This window comes from Crocodylus siamensis, chromosome 1, assembly GCF_052110815.1.
Source record: "Crocodylus siamensis isolate JL-2025a chromosome 1, ASM5211081v1, whole genome shotgun sequence".
Classification (NCBI taxonomy): domain Eukaryota; kingdom Metazoa; phylum Chordata; order Crocodylia; family Crocodylidae; genus Crocodylus; species Crocodylus siamensis.
In genome coordinates this window covers 27,246,699-27,273,546 of record NC_143395.1, presented here as the reverse complement: position 1 = coordinate 27,273,546, position 26,848 = coordinate 27,246,699, and the positions used below count along the sequence as shown (strand labels likewise).

At 40.4% G+C, this 26,848-nt stretch overlaps 1 protein-coding gene across 3 annotated transcripts in view; it reads right to left on the bottom strand.

Annotated features, from left to right (window-relative positions):
* Positions 1-26,848, bottom strand: part of KIDINS220 (kinase D interacting substrate 220) — a 136,800-nt gene that overhangs the window by 87,868 nt on the left and 22,084 nt on the right. For all 3 annotated transcript variants that reach the window (XM_090032487.1, XM_090032498.1, XM_090032504.1), the window contains exons 2-13: positions 25,893-26,040; positions 22,253-22,351; positions 18,665-18,763; positions 17,800-17,898; positions 16,851-16,952; positions 14,000-14,098; positions 13,630-13,827; positions 10,348-10,446; positions 8,528-8,626; positions 7,643-7,741; positions 5,055-5,232; positions 4,210-4,374 (exon numbers count right to left, since the gene is read on the bottom strand). In XM_090032487.1, coding sequence (XP_089888613.1) covers positions 4,210-4,374; positions 5,055-5,232; positions 7,643-7,741; positions 8,528-8,626; positions 10,348-10,446; positions 13,630-13,827; positions 14,000-14,098; positions 16,851-16,952; positions 17,800-17,898; positions 18,665-18,763; positions 22,253-22,351; positions 25,893-26,000 — 1,444 coding nt within the window. In that variant the 5' untranslated portion in view covers positions 26,001-26,040. The remainder of the gene's footprint in view (positions 1-4,209; positions 4,375-5,054; positions 5,233-7,642; positions 7,742-8,527; positions 8,627-10,347; positions 10,447-13,629; positions 13,828-13,999; positions 14,099-16,850; positions 16,953-17,799; positions 17,899-18,664; positions 18,764-22,252; positions 22,352-25,892; positions 26,041-26,848) is intronic.

Genomic DNA, 26,848 nt, shown 5'->3' with positions numbered 1-26,848 from the left:
AGTGGGAGCCAGTGGTCCTCGCTGTCAGGATGGGAAGGCACATAAAATGGGAGAAAGGATGTAGCATGAAGCACAGTAGACAAGATGGCATCTGTCCTTTCATCCCTCTTCCCCTCACTGAAGCCTTGTCACCAATCAGTGCCAAGGGGCAGGGCTACTGTGAAACTGGCACTGAGCATGTGAAAAACCCTTTGCCTCACTGCAACTTAAGTAGATCGCTACAAATTATACATGTATTTGAATGGGAAATGTGAATTAGTGGCCTTTACTCAAACAGTGCTTTCAGTTTTGTTGTCATCTCTAGACTGACAGCTTACATAAGGAAGCCCAGCATATGGTAAGGAAATCCAAGAAGACTCCGAGTGCAGACAGTAGTGACAATTTATCCCCGAACCAACAGTAAACTTCTGTTTGGTCTGGGACAATGCAGTAAGTCAGAGCGGTTTGCAGAAATCCTTCTGAGTTCCAGCTGGGAGCTGCACTTCTGTCTGTACCCTTAAAGCAGAGCTGTCCAACTGGCCACCAGGTGCTGCTTTCCCCTCCCTCTCCTGGCTTCCATTTTCTGCACCCAGTAGTGTGGTAGAAGTTGAGGATGATTCTAGGACCATGTGGGCACAGAGTGCAGAAGGGGGTTCATGGGAATGTAGTGCAGTAAGGAAAGGCAAGGGGGGGAGGAGGGAGCTACACCGCTACATGCTGCAGCTGGAGGTGCCCATGTGGTGTGTAGCCAGAGGTCTGTGCCCCCTGCTGGTCCAGCCTGCACAGTATGCAGCCCCACTCCTCTGCGCTTTCGGCAGTGTGGCCCCTTGGCTGCTTAGAAGCTGGCCAGGCCTGACTTAGGATATGAACAAATGTAACACTTAAACCTGAAGTAGACAGATATACTCTACAAGCCTGATGAACCTGTTGAAGGATAAACTGGAAAAAATCAAGTACTCTTTTGATCAAGTTGACAGTGTTATGTATAGACGTAAAGTATTCCATGAGCCTGGTTGGTCCTCCAGGCATTCCTCAACACCTCCTCTACTGCAACTGGCCACTCTGGTACATAACACCCCTCTATCTCCAAACCCTCTTTTTTATCTTTTGTTCACACTTTTTAAATTAACAAGCTCCCTTGCACTATTTGTACAAAAAAACCCTATCTTTCTTGTCAGTCCTTACTCAACTGCGCCCCCTCATCATATGCCCTCCCTTACATGGTGCCACAACACCTCTTTCTCAATTGTGAACTGGTTCCCAATCAGTGACATTTGGTAATGGTTCAGTTCTTGTGTGTCCCCCAAAAACATTAAGATTTCATTTCATCTTTCCAAACTAAATAAAGACAGGTCAAACAAACAATACTATAAAGAAAACCATTATTCTATAACACACAGAGTGAAAGGATCTAATATTTAAATCAAATTCAAAATTAAGGAAGTAAAATTCTTTCAAAGTACCAAACCTTTGCAGGTTGACTCACTACTGCAGAAAGCCTTGAAGACTAACAAATAACTAAGATTTTAAACCTGATTAGATATAATTTCTTTGTACATATTTATACATACATAAATATGTATATATATGTACATATATAAAAACTCCTGCACAAGCCATGCTGGACTTGGAGGGTTTTTGGCCCCTGTTCTGGCTAGGACCTGGGCGGAGCAAGCAGCTGGTTGCACCAGGCTCCCCACTACTATCAGCCCTGCTCTTTCAACCTGGAGCAACAGTGAGCATTGCCTGCTGGAATTCACCATCCAGTGCAAGGTGGCAAAGGCCTACAGCAAGGCAGCAGCCCTAGATTTCAGGAGGACGGACTTCAATGAGCTAAGGAGAATAGTCAGGGAAGCACTAAGGTCTCAGACGGGAGGGAAGCCAAGTGTCCAAGAAGAGTGGTCACTCCTTAAGGAGACAATCCTCCAAGCTCAAAGGGAGGTAACCCCAACATGGATCAAAGGGGGCATGAGGGCACAAAAGCCTCCGTGGCTCACCAAAAGCATCCGGGAATGTCTCCTAGCTAAAAGGGAGGCGCATACCCAATGGAAAAGAAGGGCCATCACCAGGGAGGATTATTCTGTGGTTGCTCGGGGATGCAAGGGGGCAGTCAAGAAGGCAAAGGCGGAGATGGAACTGGGACTAGCTTCCCGGATCAAGGACAACAAGAAGTCCTTTTTTAAATACACAGGGGGCAAAAAGAAGGTTCGAGGTAATGTGGGGCCCCTGCAGGACACACTAGGAAATTTGGTCATCACTCCAGACAACAAAGCCAACATATTTAACGATTTCTTTGCCTCCATTTTCCTGAGCAGGGACTGGAACAGCCACCCCCACCCCCCATGAGCCCCCCTTAAATCCCAGGGGAGGTGCACCTAGGCCAAGGGTCAGTAAGGAACTAATTAGGGAACTTCTGGAGAGACTAGATGTATCCAAATCAGCTGGTCTGGACAATCTCCACCCTACAGTACTAAGGGAATTGGCTGAGGTCATTGCGGGACCCCTGGCACAACTTTACGAGTGCTCATGGTGCTCTGGTGTGGTGCCAGAGGACTGGAAGAGGGCCAGTGTGGTTCCCATCTTCAAAAAGGGGAGGCAGGAGGATCCGGGAAACTATAGGCCAGTTAGTCTTAACTCAATCCTGGGCAAGCTGTTTGAGAAAATTATTCTGGCGAATGTCCACGAGGGACCAGCAGGGGAGATTATGCTTAGTGGCAACCAACACGGGTTCATTAACCTGGTGGCCTTCTATGACCAGATCACCAAATCCTTAAATGCAGGGGTAGCAGTGGACATAGTCTTCCTGGACTTTCAGAAGGCCTTTGACACTGTCTCTCAACCCGTTCTCATTAAGAAACTGGGAGACTATGGCGCTGACACCCACACAGTCAAATGGATCACCAACTGGCTGGAGGGCCACACCCAGAGAGTGGTGCTGGATGGGTCTTTTTCGACTTGGAGGGATGTGGGCAGTGGGGTCCCCCAGGGCTCAGTCCTCAGGCCCATACTGTTCAACATCTTCATCAGTGACTTGGATAAGGGGGTAAATAGCACCCTGTTCAAATTTGCTGATGACACTAAGATGTGGGGCAATGTGGGCACGCTAGAAGGGAGGAATAGGCTGCAATCAAACCTAGACAGATTACAGGGGGGGTCGGATGAGAATAGGATAGTATTCAACACTGACAAGTGCAAGGTGCTGCGCCTGGGGAGGAACAACCGGCACCATACCTACAGGCTGGGGAACTCCCTTCTTGTCAGTGCAGAGACAGAAAAGGATATTGGAGTCATCATTGATGCCAAGATGAACATGGGCTGGCAGTGTGGGGATGCAGTCAGGAAGGCCAACTGCACCTGGTCATGAATCCACAGATGCATCTCAATCAGGTCCAAGGAGGTGATCCTCCCCCTCTATGCGGCCCTGGTCAGGCCGCAGCCGGAGTACTGTGTCCAGTTCCGGGAGCCGCACTTCAAGAGGAATGTGGACAACATGGAGAGGGTCCAGAGGAGGGCCACTCACATGATCAGGGGGCAGCAGGGCAGGCCCCATGAGGAGGGGCTACAGGACCTGAACCTGTTCAGCCTCCACAAGAGAAGGCTGAGGGAGGATCTAGTGGCCTGTTACAAACTAGTCAGGGGGGGATCAGCAGGCATTGGGGGAGTCCCTGTTCCCCCAAGCACTGCCAGGTGTGACCAGGAATAATAGTCACAACCTGACAGAGGGTAGATTTAGGCTAGATATCAGGAGGCGCTACTTCACGGTCAGGACGGCTAGGATCTGGAACCAACCTCCAAAAGAAGTGGTGCTGGCTCCTACCCTGGGGGTCTTTAAGAGGAGGCTAGATGTACATCTTGCTGGGGTCATCTGACCCCAGTACTTTTTCTTGCCACGGCAGGGGGTCTGACTAGATGATCTACTCAGGTCCCTTCCGATCCTAGAAACTATGAAACCCCATTCCCAGCACAGCCTTAACTGGCACAACCCACAGTTCCTACAGCAGCTACTGTATGTGTACACAAGGCCTCCTGCCCCAAATTTCCTTACTTACATTAAAAAATTATAATCCAGGATGGAAATTTCAATGATTACTGATAGAAATATTTTTCTATCAGTCTGCAAGTGTCAGGTAGAATCTATGTCTACTGATAAAAATCAAATCCTGCCAAGCCTACATATTATAAATCCCTACATTTTACAGAATATCTGCCTAAATTTACAAGAAAACTTACCTTCCAGTTTTTTGAGCAGGAAAGATTTCCCACTTCCCCACTGAGCATAGAGTCCTACACAAATAGGTGGTTGCATGGTTGGTTCACTAAGAATATCAGCCAACGCACTACTGTAGAGGTCATAACCCAACATGTCACCATCAGATTCAGTAGGAGATAAGTGTCCTGTAACAAAATACAGCATTACAGAATATTTTTCTCATACTGTACATTACATAGAGTTATATATGTAATGACAAATTCACTTGTAAACTGAAAAATAATTCAGTGAAAATTATTGAATAAAAATCATTAATACAGTCTTGCTTGATGGGATTGCAAAGCATAAATGTGTATGTTATACATTAAAAACATGGGAGATAGCTCATTAGTCACGTAAGTGCCAATTCACTATAAATCCAACTCACTGTAATTGGCTTCAGTATCTCAGAAGTCACAGTAAATTAAAGCATATTCATTCTTCACAAAACTGGAACTAAATATAGCCAAACCCACAAATACAAAGGAATTATAAAAGATTAGCCTCTTAGACAAAAAAAAACAAAACCAAACCACAAGCTGTTCTACCAGCATTAGGACTTGGATTAATGGAAATGCCATCCCCACATCTTTAAACTATCTTCAAACCTAAACATAAAACGGGAGAAAAGGAAACAGTCCTGGAAGATTCTTCACACACACCTTATTTATTTCCTAAAAACAGATCATGCAATGCAACTTAAGTTCTCATTTACTATTTACTTTCAGTTATGTTAACTGTTTTTCTGTTTCTGTATCTGATCAAGTCACCCTGAACAGAAGGTTGTTATTTCTAAGAAAAAGGAAAGATAAATGCTGGCACTTACTGGCTCCAAATATCTGAGTTAAAATGCTTTTCTGGTGGCTACAGTCAATATTGTAAGGTGTCTCCCCAGCTTTGTTGGGCCGGTAAAGCAGTCTGCCATCTTTGGGATTTCTTAAAAGGAGCTCTGCAAGTTTACGGCTCCTTCCCCGAATGGCAATGTGAAGCGGAGTATCTCCTTTCTGGAATTAAATCAAGTTTAAAAACTGTTGAATGTAATACATTCCAAAATATCGTGTAGCTCGCTTAAACAAAATAAGTTTTTAAAAAAACTTAACGACAAATTCCTTTTTCTATATGCCCCACAACCAATCAAAAAGGCAGAAAAGCAGGCAAGGCATAAGGGTTATTTTAATGGCATTCTTCTACCTTATAGAATGTATATCTTAATTTTGAACTTTGTGAAACCAGAACCTCTTTATCAGTAACTTCAGACCCTTTAAAAACAGATATAGTCTCTTCCTCTGAGGAAAGATTTACAGAAGAACATTGAAGTAGCTTTGTGAATTTTTTAAGGGCAACATCTACCAAGCACAAGGAAAAGCATGGGGGAAAAGAGAAAAGGTCCTAATTCACATATTTAACATTAGTGGACAATGAAAGCTGACATCGTGGACTGACTGAGATGCTGACTCCCACCGTCAGTGAAAGTTAATTCATGAAAGGTCCTGGGTGTGAAGACAAGTGACTTGGTGCCATAGAGCAGGAGCATCCAGTCATTTGGCTCCAAGGGCTTCTTGCAGGCTGGGTGACCTACCACCACTGAGTGGCTGCTAGGCCAACACACTGGTGCAGCTCCAGAACCCAAGGTCTAAATGTGACCACTGCTCTCCCCACACTTTTCTTTTGCTACCAATTTTAATTGCTGATGGTGACAAAAAAAGCCCAAATTCCATGGTGGCATGGGAAGCAAGCAGCAGTAGAGCTGTGTCAGTGAAGTAGCTCTGGCAGCCACACCCCATGAGCTGCAATTTAGCAAATTTAACTAGCAGCACAACTCTGCCACAGAAAAAGCAGAGTAAGCAGAAGGGTACAAGGAGAAAAATGACACACAAAACCAACCAACTAGGAAGATGATCTTCACTGCAGTGCTCTGAATGATGAGTGCTGGTCAACTTTGGATTTGTCAAGGCCAAAGAAGGGTATGTAGCAGTAACTGAAACAAGGCATAAGAGCCTGGACAAGAGTTTGAGCTATGCATATAACTGGGAAAGGCCATATCTAAAAAATTCTAAAAAGAAGCTGGAAGATTTAAACAAAGCCTGAATGAAACAGGATTCTGTCTGAAGTGGAGTGGGAACATTAAGAACTCTATTTTAACTATGTTTCTCTTAAGGTAATAGAGAGGCATCCATAGAGAAACTGCAGAGACAAACTGAGATTAGTTTGGGCAGAAGAACTTGGACTGGCTACGAGTCATCAGAATAAAGAAAAATTTATGGATAAGATTACTCAGAGGAAGAAGAAAAAACCACCAAAAAACAGAATCAGAGAAAGTTGGAGGGAGATGAAGAAGAGATATAGAAGAACATACAGAAGGACCAATTAGGTAAGAGAGGAGAACAAAAGAGTCACAGAAACCAGAGGACAAAATTTCCCAAAGAATCAGCTAATTGGAACAAAAGCAGCTAGTAAATCAAGAAGGATGGCGAGAGAAAACTTCTGATGAAACATGGCTAGGAATACATCAATGCGGACTGCATGGCAAGATGTATATAACATGAATTGGAGAGGATTGAGGATGGAGCTGAAAAAGTGACCCCATATATTAATTACAGATAGCACATTTAATGAGTCTAGAAAGAAAAAGTGAAAAAACACAGCAGTTAGACAGGCAAGTATGTTCCAATTCCCACCTCCACCCCAAGACATGAGATACTACAGCATGTGTGTATTGTGAGGGGAAGGACAAGAGAAAAGCAAGAGGTCAAAATGAAAAGTAAAAGTGTGGGTGATCTGACTGAACAAAGCACTGATAATTCACTTCACATTTATGAAAAAAAACTATGAATATAGTACTAGACTGTACCATCCATATTCCTGGACAACCAGGATGTATTAATTTCAATGTATATTAATTTCAGAAGTCTGAAGCATTACAAATAAAAAAAACCCAAAGCCTTGAAAATTACTAACAGCACAAGACTGTAGAACAGACCTAAGGGACCTCTAACAAACTGGATCCCAGCTGGAGCAGGAAATTTGTTAATATATGACCATGTCAGGACAAATGTAAACAAACCATATAGCCATACTAATCTACATTCCAGGCCTAATGATCAACTTTATCCTAAGCAACTGAGCAAGACTGCTCATGTGCAGAGGGACTGGACCCAATGTTCTGTAAGGTCTCTTCCAGCCCCTAACAACTATGAAACTAAAAACATCCCAACCAGGCAGCTGAGAAATTCTCAGTACCAAAGAGCACTAAGTGTATCCCACCTAATATTCCATCTTTAACCCTTCAGAGGACAGTGAAATAGCAGCCAAAGTATGTACCCAAGGGCAGAAAAAATGTCTTCCCTATAGATGGGATATAGATATAGGGAATTTGGTAAGAAAAAATAAAGTTAAATATCAAACTTTCTTTACCTTGTCTATAGCAGAAACCTTAGCTCCTTTATCCAGCAAAAGCTCTACTATTTCAATATTTCTCATCTTTGTTGCCTTTATAAGTGGTGTTTCTCCATCCTAAAAGCAGGGGGTGGGGAATGAAGAAAACCCAAAAAGAATCTTTTACACCATATGTCATAAAATATAAAAAAAACATTATATGCCATTCCCAGACCGATCATAACTTGTACTATTTTAGTTAATTCTTTTATTGTTAAAGGGAGCACTTTCATAGGAAGTGCCACTACATAAAAATATGGCTTCATTATTTCTCCTGACATTCATAATTCAGAAACAAACTGATTAAATGTATTCATTATAAAAAATCCTTTCCACAGGCACTATGAAAAAAGCACCTTTTTGCATTTTGCAATGTAGCAAGTATACGAGATATTGTGGGATAAAGATAAACCATTGCTATGTAGGCATGGTATGAATGAATAGTGTACAATACCATTTATTCTTCTGGCTATTAGTTAAAATTCAGGGATTGGTACTGTCTCTCTTTCCTTCCCACCACAGTCCCCTTCCTTCAGTAGTCCTGGCAATCTCCAGCAAGGGAGGGAAGGGAGACATACTTACTCAGAGGCAGATACCCTGCTGAGTTGTTCTTGCTCAGCAGTGTGGTGTCTACCAGCAAAGGGATGACTATACAAGCATACATATATAGTACATATACATGCTATGATCATTTAGCATAGAAAGACAAAGCTGAAATTAACTAATAAAACAAACATATTGTCTCTATTTTTAACAGAATATCAAACGTGATATTATAGTATTAAACCCAGTTAGAAGAAATGGGAAAACAGACTTGGAATAATAAACGTTGGTATAGCTACGATTAGAATTCTAACTCTTTACCTTTGTGCACATTTCTGTATCAGGATTGCACTGCAAAATATCTCTCACCATTGTGGCATTTCCTTTTTCAACTGCCCAATATAAAGCAGTTTTATTATCCTTGAAAACAAATGTGATGCAATATATTAGATTTTAACAGCACTTTTTATCTCACAGAATCCACAAATTGTACATAGGATGATGTCAATTTATAAATCCGACAGTAAAATAACACCACAGTTAACAAAAGGAAGAAGGGACTACTGCTCCTCAATGAACCCTCCACTGGCTTTGGGAAGTGGAATATAATGACCTACCTCAGAATCTGGCTAGAAGAACTGCTAACAAAAGTTGAAAGGTTAAATCAGTGAAGTGTTTCTTTCTAAATCTGCAGACAGATTACTCCTGTACGTTATTAAGTCTTCATTTTCCTAAAACCTATAGCACTGTGAGAACTGACCTTCTTAGTGAGCTGCACTAGCAATAAATTAGCTGACTAAAATGAGGTCAATTTTGCCCCACAGTTCTGAGATCCACAGTGGTCATTTGAGAGAGACCCTCCCACCCACCCCATGTCCAAAATGAGACCCAGGTAAGGAGTTAGACTAGCAAGGACACAGCTCTTCTCCTCTCCTCTTTCCCATTTATGAGAGCAGCCAGCTAGCTGAGTTGGATGAACAAATTAAGAGAGTATTTCTTCTCCCTTCCAGGAACCTGAGGATGTTGAACGGTGCCAAATTTATGAGACCAGAAGCTGATTTGAAAGACAGAACCACAGAGCAGTATTCCAATGACAAGGCACCAGCTGGAAACACAGAAGTCTTTGGGCACCTATACATATGCTCTAATGTGTTCCAGTGAAAATGGGTTGTAGCAGACTCAATTAATCGTGAACGCTCTAGCATTGCTGCAGCGCCAATGTGCATATGCCCTTGAGGGTTTAAAAGAGCTAGGGCTCTTTGACTAAAGCTCATCAAATGAGATTTAATTAAAGCATCTCACAGCCATTTTTACACACAAGGGGAGTTAATACACATGAAGCTGCAGTGTTTTAATTAGAGCAGCTCTCCAGGAACCTATTGAATTAAAATGTCTGACCCACCCCAGAGCACATGTATACGTACTCTTTTTTTCCCAGCAGTAGTGACAGCCTGGTTTTTCACTTGGTCACAGAATTGATGTACTACACTTTTTATCTGGTGTTCTAATAAGTCATTTGTATTGTAAAACTCGTGCACTCTACAGTGGGGGGCACTGTGTTTGATTCAATGAATAGAAGAAAAAAATGATGTGATAAGAAAAGTAGTACGGCTTGGGAGAGAAGTTTCAAGAAAGGAGAAAGAAAACATAGGAGAAAATAATATACAAATAGAGAGGGAAAAAAGAAGGGATGGAAACTTAATTGATAATACTAAAAAACATAAAAGAAAAAGAAGATACGAGAACAGTAAAACAGATGTAGTAAGTAGGATTAGTCAAACAGTATTGACAAAATATATTACTTAATTTTTGTCAATGTAGATTACATTTATTCAACGTACATATTAGTTAATGCTGATAAAATACATCACATATATTTAAAAATATTTTCTGCTATACAAGCTTATCAGTTAAATAAAAGCGAGTTAATAATACAATTATAAATAGTAAATTAGAAGTTTTATTCCTTCAGAATTGCAAGGGCAGTAGCAAAGTTTTTCCACATTTGTTAATAAACTGGATTACAGAATTTAGGTAAAACTTTCTAGTCCTGTTTTTCAGGGCCCAGTATAGCTGTTTAGTATTGTCACCTTCACATATCATTTAAGGGCCCATGATAAGATTAAAACTTTTATAATTACCTGGCCTCTGATGTCTATGTCAGCATATTTATGAAGCAGGGCCCTCACAATTTCAACATGACCGCCTCTAACAGCACCAATCAGCACAGTGTCTCCACTCTGGAAGTAAAATATATAAATGCTTAGAAGCTAGGAGTAAATTTTCACTTATTAAAATTAAAAACATCGTCTGCTTATAAAGCATGCTGTTTGTCTTTGTATGTATGCACACATATACATATAAATATACACACACACACACATTTGGTTACTCTATATATATACATATATATATATATGAGTAACCACTAACCAAATAGTGTGCGTGTGTGTAGCATTATGAGCAGTTTACTCCAGTTCACTGTCATCACTTTATTGTGGTGATGTGGTAAACAAAGCTGTTTGCATCCATTTTTCCCCAACTGTATCTACAGACAAGAGGTCATTTAAAATAAACCAAAAATGTTGGAAAAGATGTAAGCAAAAATGTAGGCTAAGAGCATAACTTAAAAGGACTACATCCAACAAAATGTATGCAACCACAGAAAGAACCAAGCAACAATAAATATGCAAAAACTGAAACAGTAGAGCCAGCTATGCAGAACAAATCTATTAATGGTATTTTCTATGAATGGTTCAAGAGGTTAATAAAGCTCTCTCATTGCAGATCAGTGTTTTTTTGCTGTCTTTCCTTTTAATAAGTAACACACACACAGGGCTGATTCTAATTTCAGTTATTCCAACTAAATCAGGATTACTTCTATAGGTAACATGAAGGACCCTCTACCATGTGCAGGTAAAGGTGCAATAGGATCTAACACTAGATCCACACAATCGTGCCTCCTGCCATGAGCTGCAATTGTGGGATCGCACATTAGATCCCATCACACCTTATTGCCAGTGCCAGAGGGAGCCTGGGATCACAATCTTAGGCTCCCCCTGCATTGGCTCCCACTGAGAGCACTCTCAGCCGCAAGATTTATACTGGACACTATGGGGTTCGCAGAAGGGGCAACGGGGAGAATAGTCCCACAGTTGCATCCCCTGTGCTGCAAGCCCCACACCAACAATGCTTGCAGACGTGGCGTTCTCTCCACTGCAAGATCTGCTGCTGACAAGGCTCACAGCGAGGACAACTCCAGAAATGCTGCTGCCGTTGCAAGCCTCTTCAGCTGCGAGACTAGCAGTGGCTGCTGCATGGAATGAGGAGCACCTGTTGGGATTGGGGATCAGCTCCTAATCCAGCCATCATGATCCTGGAATCCCTCTCTGCACTGAAAAGTCAGGTACCTGAAAATCGGTGATAATCAGCTGGCTCCGAGAACCCCGTAGCCAGTTTGAGACCCCATGTGGTCCCCTGGAGCTGGCCAATAATAAGCTGATGGTCAGATCTGGATGGTCCTCAGGCTCAAAACTAGAACTGTTTTAGTCTGCCATCAGCTGGTAGGGACTGCCTAGGGCTCAAGCCTGGAGCAGTCCCTGCCAGCCAACGATCGGCTGATCAGCCGCATCTGATTTAATGCACGACAGAAACCAGCTATAAAATTATTATATAAAATATGGTATTGTATGCATTTTGTGCAGTAACTTTGTAGCTGGTTTCCTGTTTTATTGTACCATTAACATGTGGCCGGTTTACACTTTAAAGACATAATTAACTGTTTAATCGCATCATAGGGGCCTATGGACACAGAGGAAATATAGGTGATCAATAAAGTAAAAGTCAAATTAATCACTTGTTTAAGGCAATGAAGGGTCTGAATTTCACCGAGTTTCCCCTCATAGAAGAAAATCTTGACTTAAGTTTAAGGATTTAATGAACAGTTGTAAGTATTTAAATAAGGAATACTCATGTTTGCTATGTACAATTTTAAAATCCCCCTCCATGTGGTAACCTGGCTTAACCTGCCAGCACTGCAGATATATTAAATAAATATTGTACCTTGTTGGGGACTTCCTTTTTGTGGGAGGATACTGCCAGTTACTAGACTAATCAAGAATCTAATAACTTAAGAAACCATTTTTTGAATGTAATTGTATCCAACAAACAGGGAGAACCAATCAGAAGGTTTAAGAAATCAATTTATGTTGTGCCCCAAAAGTTAGGTATTTATCAGAGGGCAAAATAAGTGATATTTTAGTATTTAAACCAAAAAAATCTTAATTTTTAATAGAATAAGTTAATCTTGAACTCGTTTTGTCAAGCTCCAAGACATCCCAACCTATAAACACAGGATTCTGGTTATTATTTTTTCTATTGGAGTTTTTCTAGCTAAATTCCAACATGACTTAATCTTTGGCTACAACAAGAACCACGGGAAAAGTGGATTGGTAGCAAGACAACTTCCCGGTTGTAAGTTACTCATTATGATTTTTACCTGAACTTCAGATTGATTCTAAGCATCTTGATGTACTCATTTTACCAACACGCTTTTATATGCAGCCAATGTACTTTGTTCCAGAGCTAGAAAACCATGCTTATGGATAAGGTTTATTTCCAACCTTTACATCTTGTGAGGTATCAGCTGCTAAATTTCTATCACTATCAAAAATGAGAAAAGGCTAGCCACCATTCCAGAGAGTGGTGGTAGAAACAACTTACAAGCTACTAAAATGCTTTCAGAAGCAGTATTTTTCCCCCAAGGTACTTGCCCTGAAAATTGATTGGGGGTTTGAAGGTACTTTTAATCTGCTTTTAAATCAAAAAGCCAAAAAAAAAAAGGACATTTTAGATGCAGAAAGGAGAGAAGAAAAGTAACTAATCTGGACACAGAACTTATTTCAAAAGCATCAAGGACAGAAGGGATCATTAAATAGGTTTAAAGTTATATACTCAAATACACATTTGTAATAATTATCACTTATGCTCTGTATTTTCAAACTTCTGTCAAAAGTATTAACAAATTTGCCTACGCCTTACATATTGTCCTCTTGTTACTGATATGAAAAGAGACACAAATATAAGTGAATTAGCAACAGGACCAGAATTAGAACTCAAGGAATAATAAAATATAGAATAAAAATCAAACTTAAAGTATCAGCTCCTTGGCAACCTTCTGTAATCTTATACAATGCCAGAAGGACCTTCTTTGCTTTGTTTTTTCTCATAGCATGCTGGGAAACAAAAAAACTGAATTTATTTAAAAATCATAAACAGATCTATCACCTGGGACAAAAAACTAAAAACAAGGAAAAATATAGTACATGTGAATTTATACACAGTGGTGTACAACACATGGTAATTCAGAGTAACGCATCATGCACACATCTAGTGTTATAGCTACCAGTGGAGCACATACTAACCCTATCAGGAATGTTCACATATGTTCCAGCATCAAGGAGATCCTGCACAATTTCTGTGTGACCCTCCTTCGATGCAATCATCAAAGCTGTATTTCCATCTTTATCGGTTAAATTCACATTTGGGTTCCTCTTCAGAATTTCCTTTACGGAGTCAGTGTAACCACCTTTTACTGCTACAATAAGTGCAGTCATAGAGTTCTAGGGGGAAAAAAGGGACAGACAGACCAAAATTATTATACACTAGATAGAAAACTAGCTTTTTTTGTTGTCGTCAATAGTTCACTTGGTTTAATTTTTACAACAGAAACTGCAGTCAGTTTATGTTGTAAACAACACAGGCACAGTTTAAGATGGGAAAAAAGTTACTTACAGCCCCTTCTTGGTCAACATCAGCTCCCATCTGCAACAGGTACTTTACACATTCCAAATGACCCTTCCTTGCAGCCCAAATCAATGGTGTGGTTCCATACTGCAAACAAAAATCAACTAATTAAAATTAGGCTAATTAACATTAACTATTATCTGTTTCAAAGAAGTTAATATATGCAAGCTAGGAGACCTCCTCTCATTCCTTGAAGTCCCAGACCAGCAGAGACTCCCTATGCCTGATGGTGACTGCACCCAAAAGCTTGCTATGAACCTTTTTCCCAACTACTCAATTGGTCTAATAAAGGATATCACATCTAACCAAAGAACCCTGCCTGCCTGAATCTCGTTTACTCACCTTTGGCCCTCCCCCCCACCTCATTTTTACCCCCTCCCTTCCTTACTCTACTTTTTATTCTCCTAATTTCCACCTATTTCCATTCTCACTGACATCCATCCAGTCACACTTTTAGCTTCTTTCATTCCTTGGAGTCTCAGAACAGCAGGAATTTCCTATGCCTGAAGAAGGGTGATTGCACCTGAAAGCATGTAAAGAATTTTTTTCCAACTACTCAGTTGCTCTAATAAAAGATATCACATCTACCCAAAGAACCAGCTAAGCAAATACACTTTTAGTGCATAGAGTACCTAGTACATGTAGCAACAATCATGATAATATACAGCACAGATCAGTAAACCATCATTTCTTTCCAATGCTACTGGTAAGTGGGCTAACTAGATTAAAGCTGATACATGCAGGTTTACTCCACGTATAATCACACCTTATCTTGAACAAAAACCATATTCTAATACTAGTTTAGCACGTTACCTACTGGCTCAGATGAGAGAGAGCGAGCAACCAAGTGAAGCTCATTTAAGCACAAGTGTTTAACAGTCCTTATGCTCATTCAAAATATTGGGCCCTCTTTGAGACTGCCAGTGGACATGAGATAGGAACTGAACCAAATACACAACAACCTTTCTGTATCCTCCTCAAACAGCCATCAGCTGGTAATAATGTCTGACTGTGATGGTACATCCTCACCAACATGTCTCCAGTGATCCCGAAGAAGAATGACCTCAACTACCCACTCCTACTTACATGTGCCAAGCCCTGAAATGCAGCAGAAAGGCCACTCCATGTCAATCCCCCTCCTGCTTTTAAGCATGCCAGAGAGAGCTCTTGAATGGTGTTACAGAGGGCACAACCAAAGCAGTTTCACAGCCGCATTTCTGGATTTGGCACATTTAAGCAGATCCTCCCCTCAGAGTGCCCAGGGTACAGCACAGGTACACCATAAACAACCTGTTCTGAATACAAACAGTTCAAATAAATATAAAAAAAATTCCAGTTATTTTATTTACCATCACTACATTACAAGAAGTACCTGTAGTTAGCAACCAGGGATTTTTTTTGGTAAATTAAGAAAAGTTTTCCATGTTTTCACACAAGACCTTTGTTGCTATATAAACCTGATGTTTAGCAATCCGTGACAGGTACCTATTAGTTAGAGAACATTAAGGTAAAGAACTGTTGAAAATATAGCTTTCACCTGATTGTCTGGTGTATGATCTGTAAAGCCGCAAGGCTCTAAATCGAGAAAAGCAACTAAACATTTAACTTTCCATCATGTGAACAGTACAACTGACTTCAAGAAGACTATATTAACCTAAAAATGAAATGTGCTTACGGGCTTTAATGGATCAGAAATTAAATCGTTTCCAACTCACTTATGTGAGAAATCACCTCTTTTCTCAAGGAACATTGCCTAAGCTTAACATAACAGGAACCATAAACTGCCACCTTGCTTTACAAAGACTTTTTGAGAAATACTTGACAATTTAAAGTTCCCCTTCTACTCTTAGAGTGAAGAATATAAATGTCAGGGTATGCTTCAATAGGCATCTATTTTTTCAGGCCTTTCAAGAAGTCTGTTAAGTAGCATGGCTTGCACAGGGAGAAAAATATTTTCAGCTTACATGGGAGAAACATGTTGTAAAAAGTAGCTAGCCCTCACTGGTTGACTGTTACTGAATCATTCACATTTATGTTGTGCCCCACTCTGTCTCTAAATAATTCAAGCTTTTCAAATAGCTGGCTAATCCATACATTTAAGTTATTTCACAATGTTATCTTTATTCACTATTTAGACATTTCTCTTTAGTGATAAAAGCAATAAATGGAGATAGCCTCATTCCCTCTCCTGTCAGCAGCACATGAACATATACAAATCTGAATTATTTTGGGAGATGCATGGCAGATCAGATTGAACATTATGCTCATTTATTTAACCTGAGGGTGTGTTTTCATGTCATCTCACAAGGCATTTGTTTTAGTACAGTGATCAACTAATCTATTACAGAGCTAGACTTCACAAGATAAAACAGCCACATTTAAAATGCTTATGATTTTAACTCCTTTTATCATAATCACAGATTTCTGTATGCTGGATTTATATGTCAAGGCATTTTATGTTGCACCACTCCTGAACAATTTAAGATATCTATAGAGAGAGAATGTGTTAGGTAATCGATGTTCATCACCACATTAAACATTATCTTTAGTACATTACCAACCGTGAACTGCATAGTATGAAATAAGAAAATATACAAAGGCTCCTTCATCTATGGCAGACTGATTTTAACCTTATAGAGAAAAAAATATTTTAAACTAAAAACTTATCCTAAAATATAACCAGAATATATTTTAATGATTTTTGAAACTCTTGAATAAATTACATTTTACTGGAAAGCAAATCTGTATATTGTATTCCAAACATTTTCCTAAACCCTTGGTACTCACCCCCACATCTAACATATTAAATTAATATACTAACTAAATAAGCATAACTTACTTTGTCAGAGCAGTTCACTTTAGCCCCATGTTGCAGTAAGAGTCGTACTATATCTGAGTGACCTCGTCCTGCTGCCCAAATGACAGGATAAACACTGTATTGCTTATATGAAAAAAAATACAAAAAAAATTAAGCCATATGAAATAAAAACATTCATTGATAACTCTACTTTTTATCTGCATATTAAGAAAATATCTGTCAAAATATTTCAGACTTGAGAAAACATAAAAGGAAAAGGGCATAAAATTAAAAACACCAGCTATATTTCAATAACTGACAACAATGAAATAGCTTAACAGGTGTTGGGAAGTTATTTGGTCACAACTAATCTTTACAAACATTTAAATGGTCACATTAGGACACTGCACTATTAATTTGGACTCACAGTTGTAATACAGATGCGCAACCAAAAAACGCAAACAAACCATCCAACCAAAAAAAAACCACCCAACAAACTTATCAATGGATTTATTTAAGATTCTTGGTGACTACAATTCCATAATAATACCTACATATATAGAAGACAAAATAGATCTCAAGTAGGTAACATTGTAATTATTCTTCAACTATGTGTACGTGCCATACAATTACATAACCCAGACAATTTGATAATTATTTTTTCTATAAAACAAGAGATTAATTGAATAAACATTTATATGATACATTACAGATGAAGTAATTAAAACTTAATTAATTAACCAAACTTCCACATGGCTTACTACACAGTAATTACTGAAACATTCTTAACATCTTCCCAGTGATAATAACCTTATCAAAGATCTATAAAGATCAGTGCATTTAAATTAAAAATAGTGACGGATATATTCTTAAAAACAACAACCACTTTATTACTACACGATTCAGTGTATAAGACTCAGTTTCTAGCAAAATACTACTGCATAATTCAAGTTTTTGTGCATCCCACCACTTTTCCCGGATTAGGCCTTACCAGCCCCGTGATGTTTGGATTTGATCCCTTCTCAAGAAGCAGCTCAGCTACTTCAGTACGACCTTTATAGGATGCCCACATTAAAGCTGTCCATCCTCCCTGGAGAATATAGTACAGAAAAACAATAAACACTGGAAAAATATTACTTATTTAAATTCATACCTATTCATTTCCTTTAATTGTATAACTGTACTGGGACTTCTTTTAACAAGTCCAACAAACAGTAGCAATCTATGATCCTGTCTTGTGATCTTAATAATCAAATATGTAAAGCTAGCCTAAGTTTTGCTGCAGAGTGCAAAAGAGAAAAAAATTCTCCTAAACTGTATTATGAAATTTGCAAACAAAAATTCAGACCTCAAACAAAAGCAGCACCTTATTTAACTGAAGGATTAAGTATTTCTATTATGGATCACAAAAGTAGGGGAAACCACTACCTATTTTACAGCTGGCTCACTAAAAAAAAAAAAAAGTCACTGTGAAACTACTGACAAAGTTAGTAGAACACAGTTACTGCTGTAAAACCCTAAGCATGTTTCAGCAGTGTGTTTGTGCCTTGGATGTGTACAGTTCTGCAAGGAAAAAATAAACAGCTGTTACAGTCCAGAGCACTTAAATTAGTACAAAAAAGTAATTTTTACTGTAACTACCACTCCCAGCAAAATCAAAACCTACAACATACGAACAAGGTAAGTGTTGCTTCTTTAGAGCAGAACTGTAAAAAACAATTAAACGAGATTCTATATTTTGAAACACTGACCATGCAATAAATTATCTTCACTGTTTCACACAGTTTAACGTTAACAAGTCCATATACGCCTCCTATTAAAGAACTATTCCACTTTAGAATGAGAAAGACACAAACCATATCCCGGTGCTCCAAATTAACATTACAGTTAAGCAGTTCTGCTACAATATCTACATGTCCTTCCTTGGATGCCGAAATAAGAGCTGTCCAGTTATCCTACAAAAAAAGAGTAAAAGAAGTAAAATGTTTGAAATATCCTTAACAGCACTTCCAAAAGACAGAGTGTAAAATATTTATGGTAACTATCCCAGTGCCCACCTACCATGGAGTGGTTCACTTACGACTATGAAGTATCTTTCTTAATAAAAACCACAAATTCAACTCATGACACTTGATGTAAAATTGTATGTTATGTTAAATGTCACACTGTCTTGTATTCATAAATGTGAGACCTTTTTTGCAAATAAATGATTTCAACATCCTGATAAATTAACCAAGGGGTTAAAAGATGGCTTAAACTAATATTTACTGAAATTTAACAGACAAAGACTAACTAAAATACTAATTTTTATTACTCTCTCACAAGTTTACACTTAGTTTTGCCATAACTGCAGCATGGAAATTATTTCATTCTGTGTAGTTAAAAACCAATATCTTTCTAATGATAGTTATTTTCTAACCCCTTCATTTCAGTACAGCTATTACCACTGAAAATATTTTTCACCTTCTTCTGTGCCAGCACTTTTCTAACTCATTTCTCCCTCTTGACTACAATTTTTATTCTCTTTCATCATCTGCTCAAAGGGGTAGCATATCAACTGTTTTCAATTATGGGTCTAAGAAGCTTCTCACAAGCAAAAGAAACCAGAAATACAACTCATCCATCAAATGATTCTTCTCCGGTTCTGAGCTGTATTGGAATTCTCCTTCTCCTATGAGTGTGCTTGTAACAGCATAACATTTAATAACCCTGCCCAAGAATGGCCAGATACTGCATTTACTTGATTTTTAGACAAGGTTTTCCCCATTTAACTTGGGAGGGAAAAGCTCCTTGTCTTGGAGGGGATAAAGCAGGGGGGCAGGAAGAGGAAAATGGGCAGCAGGGAACAAACTGCCAGCCCCATTACTGGCACCCCCACCAGACACACTACCACTGCTTTCCCCACTGCAGTGGCAGGGAAAAATTTAAGACAATCCTTCAATAATTAGATTCTATACACGGAAAACTAGAAATACAGTACATAACTGCATTGGCTCCAGCTCCAATTCCATAATTCATCTACCTCTTTTTTTTTCAGCTCACCTGTTGCAACTCATATCTCCATATCCTCTAAAATCTTGTTTCTTCAGAACAAACAGTTGCCTGTCTGTGTAGCTTTTTACATATTTAAAGTAGTATTAATGAGAGGAGTGATGCAGTTAAAGCTACCTATTCATTTCAGAATTCAATTCCAAAGCTTTCTATTCTTGCTTTTGAAACCCTCTTCTAATCTGTTTCTTTCAGTACTCAAGTCCTCTGTTTTAGGGCTGTATATAAAAATTAAGCAAAGGCAACCCTGCTTAGCGCTCTTAACTGTTTCCTGAAAAACTGAGCGTTAAGCGAAATGAGCATTAACAAAACCGAAAGTATGTGACTACCCAAGACGGCGACTGCAATTGTTTTTAATGATCCAAGATGGCAACCATGAGCGTTATAATGAAACTCACTGAGCGCTAATGGAAATCAGGTATCAATTTAAAATGAGCATTATAGCAAAACAGTGCTATAGCTAAAGTGGGGGTTGCCTGTACCTGTTTAAACTCCTCTAATGTTATCAGTTAAACGATTAACCAATAACGCACATCTACCAGGGACTGCCCCCCTCCATATTCACTTGTTCTCCAGGTGGCTGCAGTGGACTAGGAAAGCCCTCACCTGCTGCTGCTGGCTATGACTTTATGGGGTTATGGAGGGGCTCACTGCTGCTGCCTGCAGTGGGCCCCAGCCCCCAGGCAGTTGTGCATCAGTGGGCTGGAAAAGACATTTCTTTGCTTCTGCCACCAGTGCGCAGCTACTTAGCATTGGCTGCAGACAGCAGCGCTGAGCCCAGCACAGACTGTCAAACCACAAGGGGCAGCAGCAGGCTGGGAAAGCCCTGTACCCACAGCTGCTGCTGGCACCTGGCTACCCAGGGGATAAAGCAGCAAGCAGTTGCACCAGGGTCTGTGAGGCCCTGTCCTGGCTCATTTCCAGCAGCAGTTGCATGCCTCATGGTGAAGAAGCTGCGAGAGGCCCAATACTTTCTTATGGCAGCGCAGCCCTGGCCCTTTCCCCACCATCCATCCCAAGGCATGTGTGCATCTGCCACTGCCTAAGAGCTGGGCCAGGGGCTCCACAGACCCCAATGCAGCTGCTTGCAGCCTCCCCATTGCAAGGAGCCCAGACTCAGTGGTAGGTGGCAGGGGCTGCCTAGAGCCCGAGCTGACCATAACAGGCTGCTGGGAGGCTGCAAGCTGCTGCACTGGGGTATGCAGAGCCCCAACCTGACTCGTTGCCACTGACAGGTGCATATGCACCTTGGGGCAAACAGAGGGGAAGGGGTCAGAGCTGCACTGCCACAAAAAGGATTGGGACCCTCATAGCACCTATACCGTATCCATGCTGCACTAGGAAATAGCCCCCTCCTCGTTCCTCCCTCCCTCCTGCCTGCCTAGGTACTAGTCTCCCCTCCGCCTCTCCTGTCCTCCCTCCCTCCTGCCTGCCCACACCACTTCCCTCTCCCCAGTATTACCAGTTATCAAAATATGTGAACAGTCAAACGTTTATAAACATTTAACCATTCACATATCTACTCTGTTTATAAAACATTACTCTGAACCTTTTTGTTTCTTGTTACAGCTGGTAAAAGAGGTCTCTCCTCTGTAACTTCTACCATCTTGAATAAATCTTTTTATCTCTACCTCAATCATTCTCCATCTTTTTCAAGCCATCTTAATATATCTTCCTCATCCATACTTTAAGATTTCTTTCTTATTCTGATGGCATATCATTCTGTACCCTGTTCTTTCAGTAGGTATGGACCGTTAAATGCATACTTTCATGGTAGAATATGTTTACAAATAGAAAGTAACCTACAGCTACTGCTATATGCTACAACTGTATGCTATTACAACTGAGGACCCAGTGTAGAACAAGTAAAGAGAAGATGCTTGTGGATCAATTACAGTGGCACACATTTACAATTTTACTTTAGAATTTACACATATCCAAGATGTCTCTGAATTTAAAACGAGCCCCTAATAATTAGATTCTATACATGGAAAATTTATAACATTTCAATAATTTTACATGTACAAAATCTAATTACTGGCACCTGCAATTGCCCTGAATGCCTAACCACTTGTGCCACCCTGCTGCCTGCTCCTCCCCTGAGTATTTACACCCTATGCCTATCCCTTCCCCATTTTGCCTGCCCTATTGCTGCAAGAGCTGTCTGTGCCCCACACGTACTTGCATCCAAGATGGGGGCTTCCACCCCCATGTTAAATGAGGGGAAAAAACCTTGCCTTGGATTCAAGTGAAGATAGACTGGCCCAAGCTCAATCACAAAGCCACATCATTTAAGAGGAGCGGTGCAGTACAGACCTATATTATATTTCAGAGCCAGTGTCTCCAGTACAAAATATGGGATTAACTTGAAAAATAAAAATGATGCTAATACTTACGGAGTCTTCCAAGTTGCAGTTAGCTCCCTTCTTAAGCAGCTCTTGGACAATTTCTAAATTGCCCTGCTCGGCAGCCAACATTAATGGAGTCTGACCATTCTAAAACCAAATTATAGTTTTAAGTAAACTACTTAGACAACTTATATAAAACACACATGCACACCACCTGAAAAGTTCCAATATCTACAAAGAATGTCAAGCTCAGTTCACATAGTTTTAAGCTTTAAATATTTGAGTAACACTAGTAACATTCAAACTACTTCTTTACACAATGCAAAAAAATTTTAGTGACAAGAACAAAGGACAACATAACATTCAGTCTTGCCATTCACTAGGAGTACTCAAACTACAGAATGCAGGCCAGATCTACTGCTGCTACCCTTTACCCATGCTGCTGTTTGCTATTGCTACCAACTGCCACAAGCAGTGAATCCAGTGGTGAAAGAAGTGGCAGCTGCAATAAGGGGGGGGAGGAGCAGGGAGGATTGGGATGGCAGCATGCAGTAGGATCTGATGGGTCTGCTGGAGTTACTTTGTTTGAGGATCCTTCAGGAATGTGTAAAATGTTCTTGGGATGGGAGAGCAGGGGATTAGTACAAACATTTTTCCTGAGGCTGGTATTAAAAGGATTTGATAATGCTTTGAAGGACAAATACTGTTGTGGGGTCCTCTGTAAATTTTTTCATTATCATTGCTGTCAGAGTTGTCTATTAGCCTCACTGGTCATAGTTAGGGACCTACCCAAATTCAGGAGGCAGGCAGCCAATTTCACCAGCAGACTGCTGGGCTGGCCAGCATTTTCACAGGCTTGTTTCAGCAGACCTCCCCCCACACCTCCAACTGAATGTGGGGGTCCAGTGGCCCTGCCCCTTGCTGCTGACTGGCTAAGAGGGCTGTCCATCATGCAGTCCCTCACTGACTGAGTTCCCCCAGTGGGGATCCACCATTTTATTTTCAGTAAGGGTTTGGGTTTTGGAGGGGGGGGGTTTGAGGGGGGGGGGTTGCAGATATTGCAGACATTGCCTGATTTCACAATTTTTGCAAAATCTACAAAATCATGAACTGAGTAGGTTCCTACTCATAGATGTAGTCTTGACAGTTGAAGAGGAATATAGCTTCTCTTCTGTCTGCTCATTTGATTACTATTTTGTTATTGGATCACAGGTGACAGCATGGCTTTTTTCACTGAATAAGAAGCTAAGGTGGTCAAGGTTTCAGCTGAGAATTTCACTGTTAGCTTTCTTCTAAAACCAGTCAGTACAGCAGTAGTTCTGTCTGCCACGTGATGTCCTGTTGTTTTGGGGGTGGGTTTTTTTGTTACTGATCTTATCTGTTGTTGTGGAGTGTGGTTCTGTCCCAGTAGTGGAAGCATTCTTTCAGCTGAAGTCTGCAGAAAAATTCTTCCAGTTCTCTACATACATATTATTGTCTAGTTGGTTTGTTTCTCGGGGCAGAAATTCAGGCCTTTGAAGTGTACAAATATTTTGGAGCAGAATAGGGGGAGTTATAATAAAGTTTAACAATGGTGGTATTCTAGGTGATGTTGGTATTCCCTCCTGTGTTGCTGGTATGCAAGCTGTGAGGTGGCCCTTGTGACAGTGGATTCCTCTTTTGAATGGCCTTGCTCTTCCAAAGTATCCTTTTCTACTTCATTTCTCTTGTTTGGCTATTCCTAAGAACATCTCTTTGCTCCTATTTTGCAGCCTTCTTCCATTCCTTTAAGCAGATTGTTTGTTTTTATTTACTTACTTTTATTTACTACTGCTCTACTGCTACTTTGCTCAAACTGCGTCTGCTTCTTTCTGAGGAAGACCTAAGAAAAGTGCCTCATGCCTGATAGTTTGACTAAGATCTCTTCCCTACTATATAGTTGGTCCAAAAAAAGATAAATCACCCCTTCAGAAAAAATCTTTGCCTCTTGCAGATTCCCTTCACAATACACAGAGGATGTCCACTGTAGCTGCCTACTATAAGAAAAATATAAGCAATATTTCAGAAAAGCCAAAATACTTCATTCTGATAAGAGTAGCTTTAGTGAGGATTACTGTTTCTAAATAAATACTAACTTCCTGTTGACTGGTTAATTACGGAATATATTTTATCAATACTGTCTTCTACTTTTAGCACAAAGAAGGCTATGGGCATAATATTACAGTGGACTTAATTTATCTAGATATAAGCAAAACTTTTGATACCACATTGTAAGAAACAGGACAAGGATCAATGCTAATTCTGAATCGGAACGTTTTTCAGGGCAGTGTGGCAAAGTATAATCCACGGTGGTAGGGAAGCAGGCACTTTGAGCACCCATGCAGCACAGTGGTAATCTGCTTATTTCTTCACATCTCACAGCACCCTTCAAAGGATCTTGTTCTTGTAGCACCCAAGAGTGCCATGGCACCCCAGTTGACAACTCTGTCACTGAGACAGAGTATCGTTGAGGTTTGAGGCATTATTTCTCATAGCTGTGGGTAAGCAATGGAAGTGGCAATTTGGGGGATTCTTTCAGTTTACGACTGCTGGTAGACGCAGGAAACTGGACTCAAGGGACCAGGGAAGCATCTTCCAGTCTTATGTTCTTAACTACGGAAATGTACTGATTTGTCCACAAAGGCATCCAAATCTATCAGGCACTTTCCTTGATTAATTATAATCAGATTTTTCCATAAAGAGATACTTCCAATAACCATCACTGTAAGGCATTTTGTACAAGGGGGCATATCCTGGAGCAGGGATGGGCAATAATTTCAGTGGGAGAGCCACTTAACAAATACTAGTGAGCTGTTGAGGGCCAGGGCCAGCAGTTGTGGGTGAGAGCACAGCTCTGGCTGCCCCAAATGTGGCTCAGTCCCATTCAGAGAGCCGTGGGTGCAACTGTCGACTGGATCCAATCAGTTGGAGGGTGTCTGCCATGGGCATACCAGATCTGGCCCACAGGCCATATTTTGCCCACCAAGTTCTAGAGTTTAAATCATAGCACAAGTTTTCTAGGAAAGTTTTTAGAATTGATGCTATAAAGTGCCAAGCAGGTTTGTGGTACTATATAAATAATTTTTAAATAATGTTTTCATTATTTAGTTATTAACTTTATCAGGCTTCCAGAGCTAAAAAGCAATGTATTACACTATTTACACCTGTATACAAACTTAAGTTATTAATCATACAATTAACATTAGAGATTTTTTTGACTGATACTAATGGCTGATTTTTAATGAGCCATATCGGCCAACACCGAACTGATCGCTGACATGCAGCCAGGCAGCCTGGAGAGCAGCATCCAGCTGGTAAGTCTCTTGTGGTGGCAGTGCTGAGAGGAGAGTTATGGGGAGCTGAGGGAGGCTGCAGCCATCCCAAAATTCACTGCAGTTCTCCTCCCAGTGCTACTACCACCTGCCCCAAGCCCCACCAGGAAGAACCCAGTGCTGCCCCAGCACCAGCCTGCAACAGCAGCACACCTTTGCTCCATGCACAGATCTGGGGGTACACGTCCCGCCCCCCATGCCCTCCTTGCATATGGGCAGCAGCCGGAGCCACCACCAATTTTCCTTGTATCAGTGCTGATCCAATATGGGACTGATCTATTGATACAGCTCTAATTAACATGCAACAAACTTTAATGAAGCTGACAAACTCATCTCACCTCATTTCTCTCATCCACATCCTTACACTTTTCAAGAAGTGTTTTCAGAGCAGGAACATTCCCTTCTTCCACGTAAGTCAAGAGACTCTGAGTCATCAAGCTGGCCATCTTTGGATAGTACTTCAAATACTTCTACAACAGCACACACCTGTATTTCAAAAAGTCAGTAAAGAAACTATCAGATTTTACTTCATTATTAGAAAGAAAGTAAACTATGCTAGTTTGCATAAAGATCTCTCACACTAACCAAATAACATACTTTAGTGAACACAAACCAATTCTGAACAGCAATGAAACCTCTGTTAATTTATTGTAATTATTTGAAAATCTAAATGCTTACCCAGTTCCTAAACACAGAAGCACTAATGCAGGAACAGCAGGTTTTGAAGAAATTAAGTAAGACTCTCTCGCTTACCACTCACTCAGTGTATATGCATACATAGATATATCCTAATGTTTTCATCTACGCAGCATTTTAAGAAATATCCAAAATGACATGAAGCCATTTGATTTCCAGAATATAAATTTCTTAAAGCAAAAGCAGCCATCAGCTTCATACAGACAGCCCAGAGCTCAGTGGAGCATGGCTAATTTATTACTCAACATTTCCTTCACAGGAATATCAAAGCCTCTACTGACACATTCTCAGCTGCTGTTCTGTCCTTCACAAAAGGAAGAGGTTGATCATGTCACTAGGAAAGGACACCAGGACTCAGGACAAGATCTGAAAAAGCCTAACAGCACTGTGCCTCTTTCTGACATGAAAGATCCCTTAGTGCTTCTAGTTCTTGCCCACAACTGCCACTATCAGAACAGCCGGACCCCAGCCACTTGGGATCCAAAACAAGGTGAAGCTCAGTCTATGAAGGGCTCCAGTACAGTAGGGGTGATCAAAACACACAGACAACCTAAAACACAAGCAGCACTGCAACCAAGACTATATTCATTGGAAACAA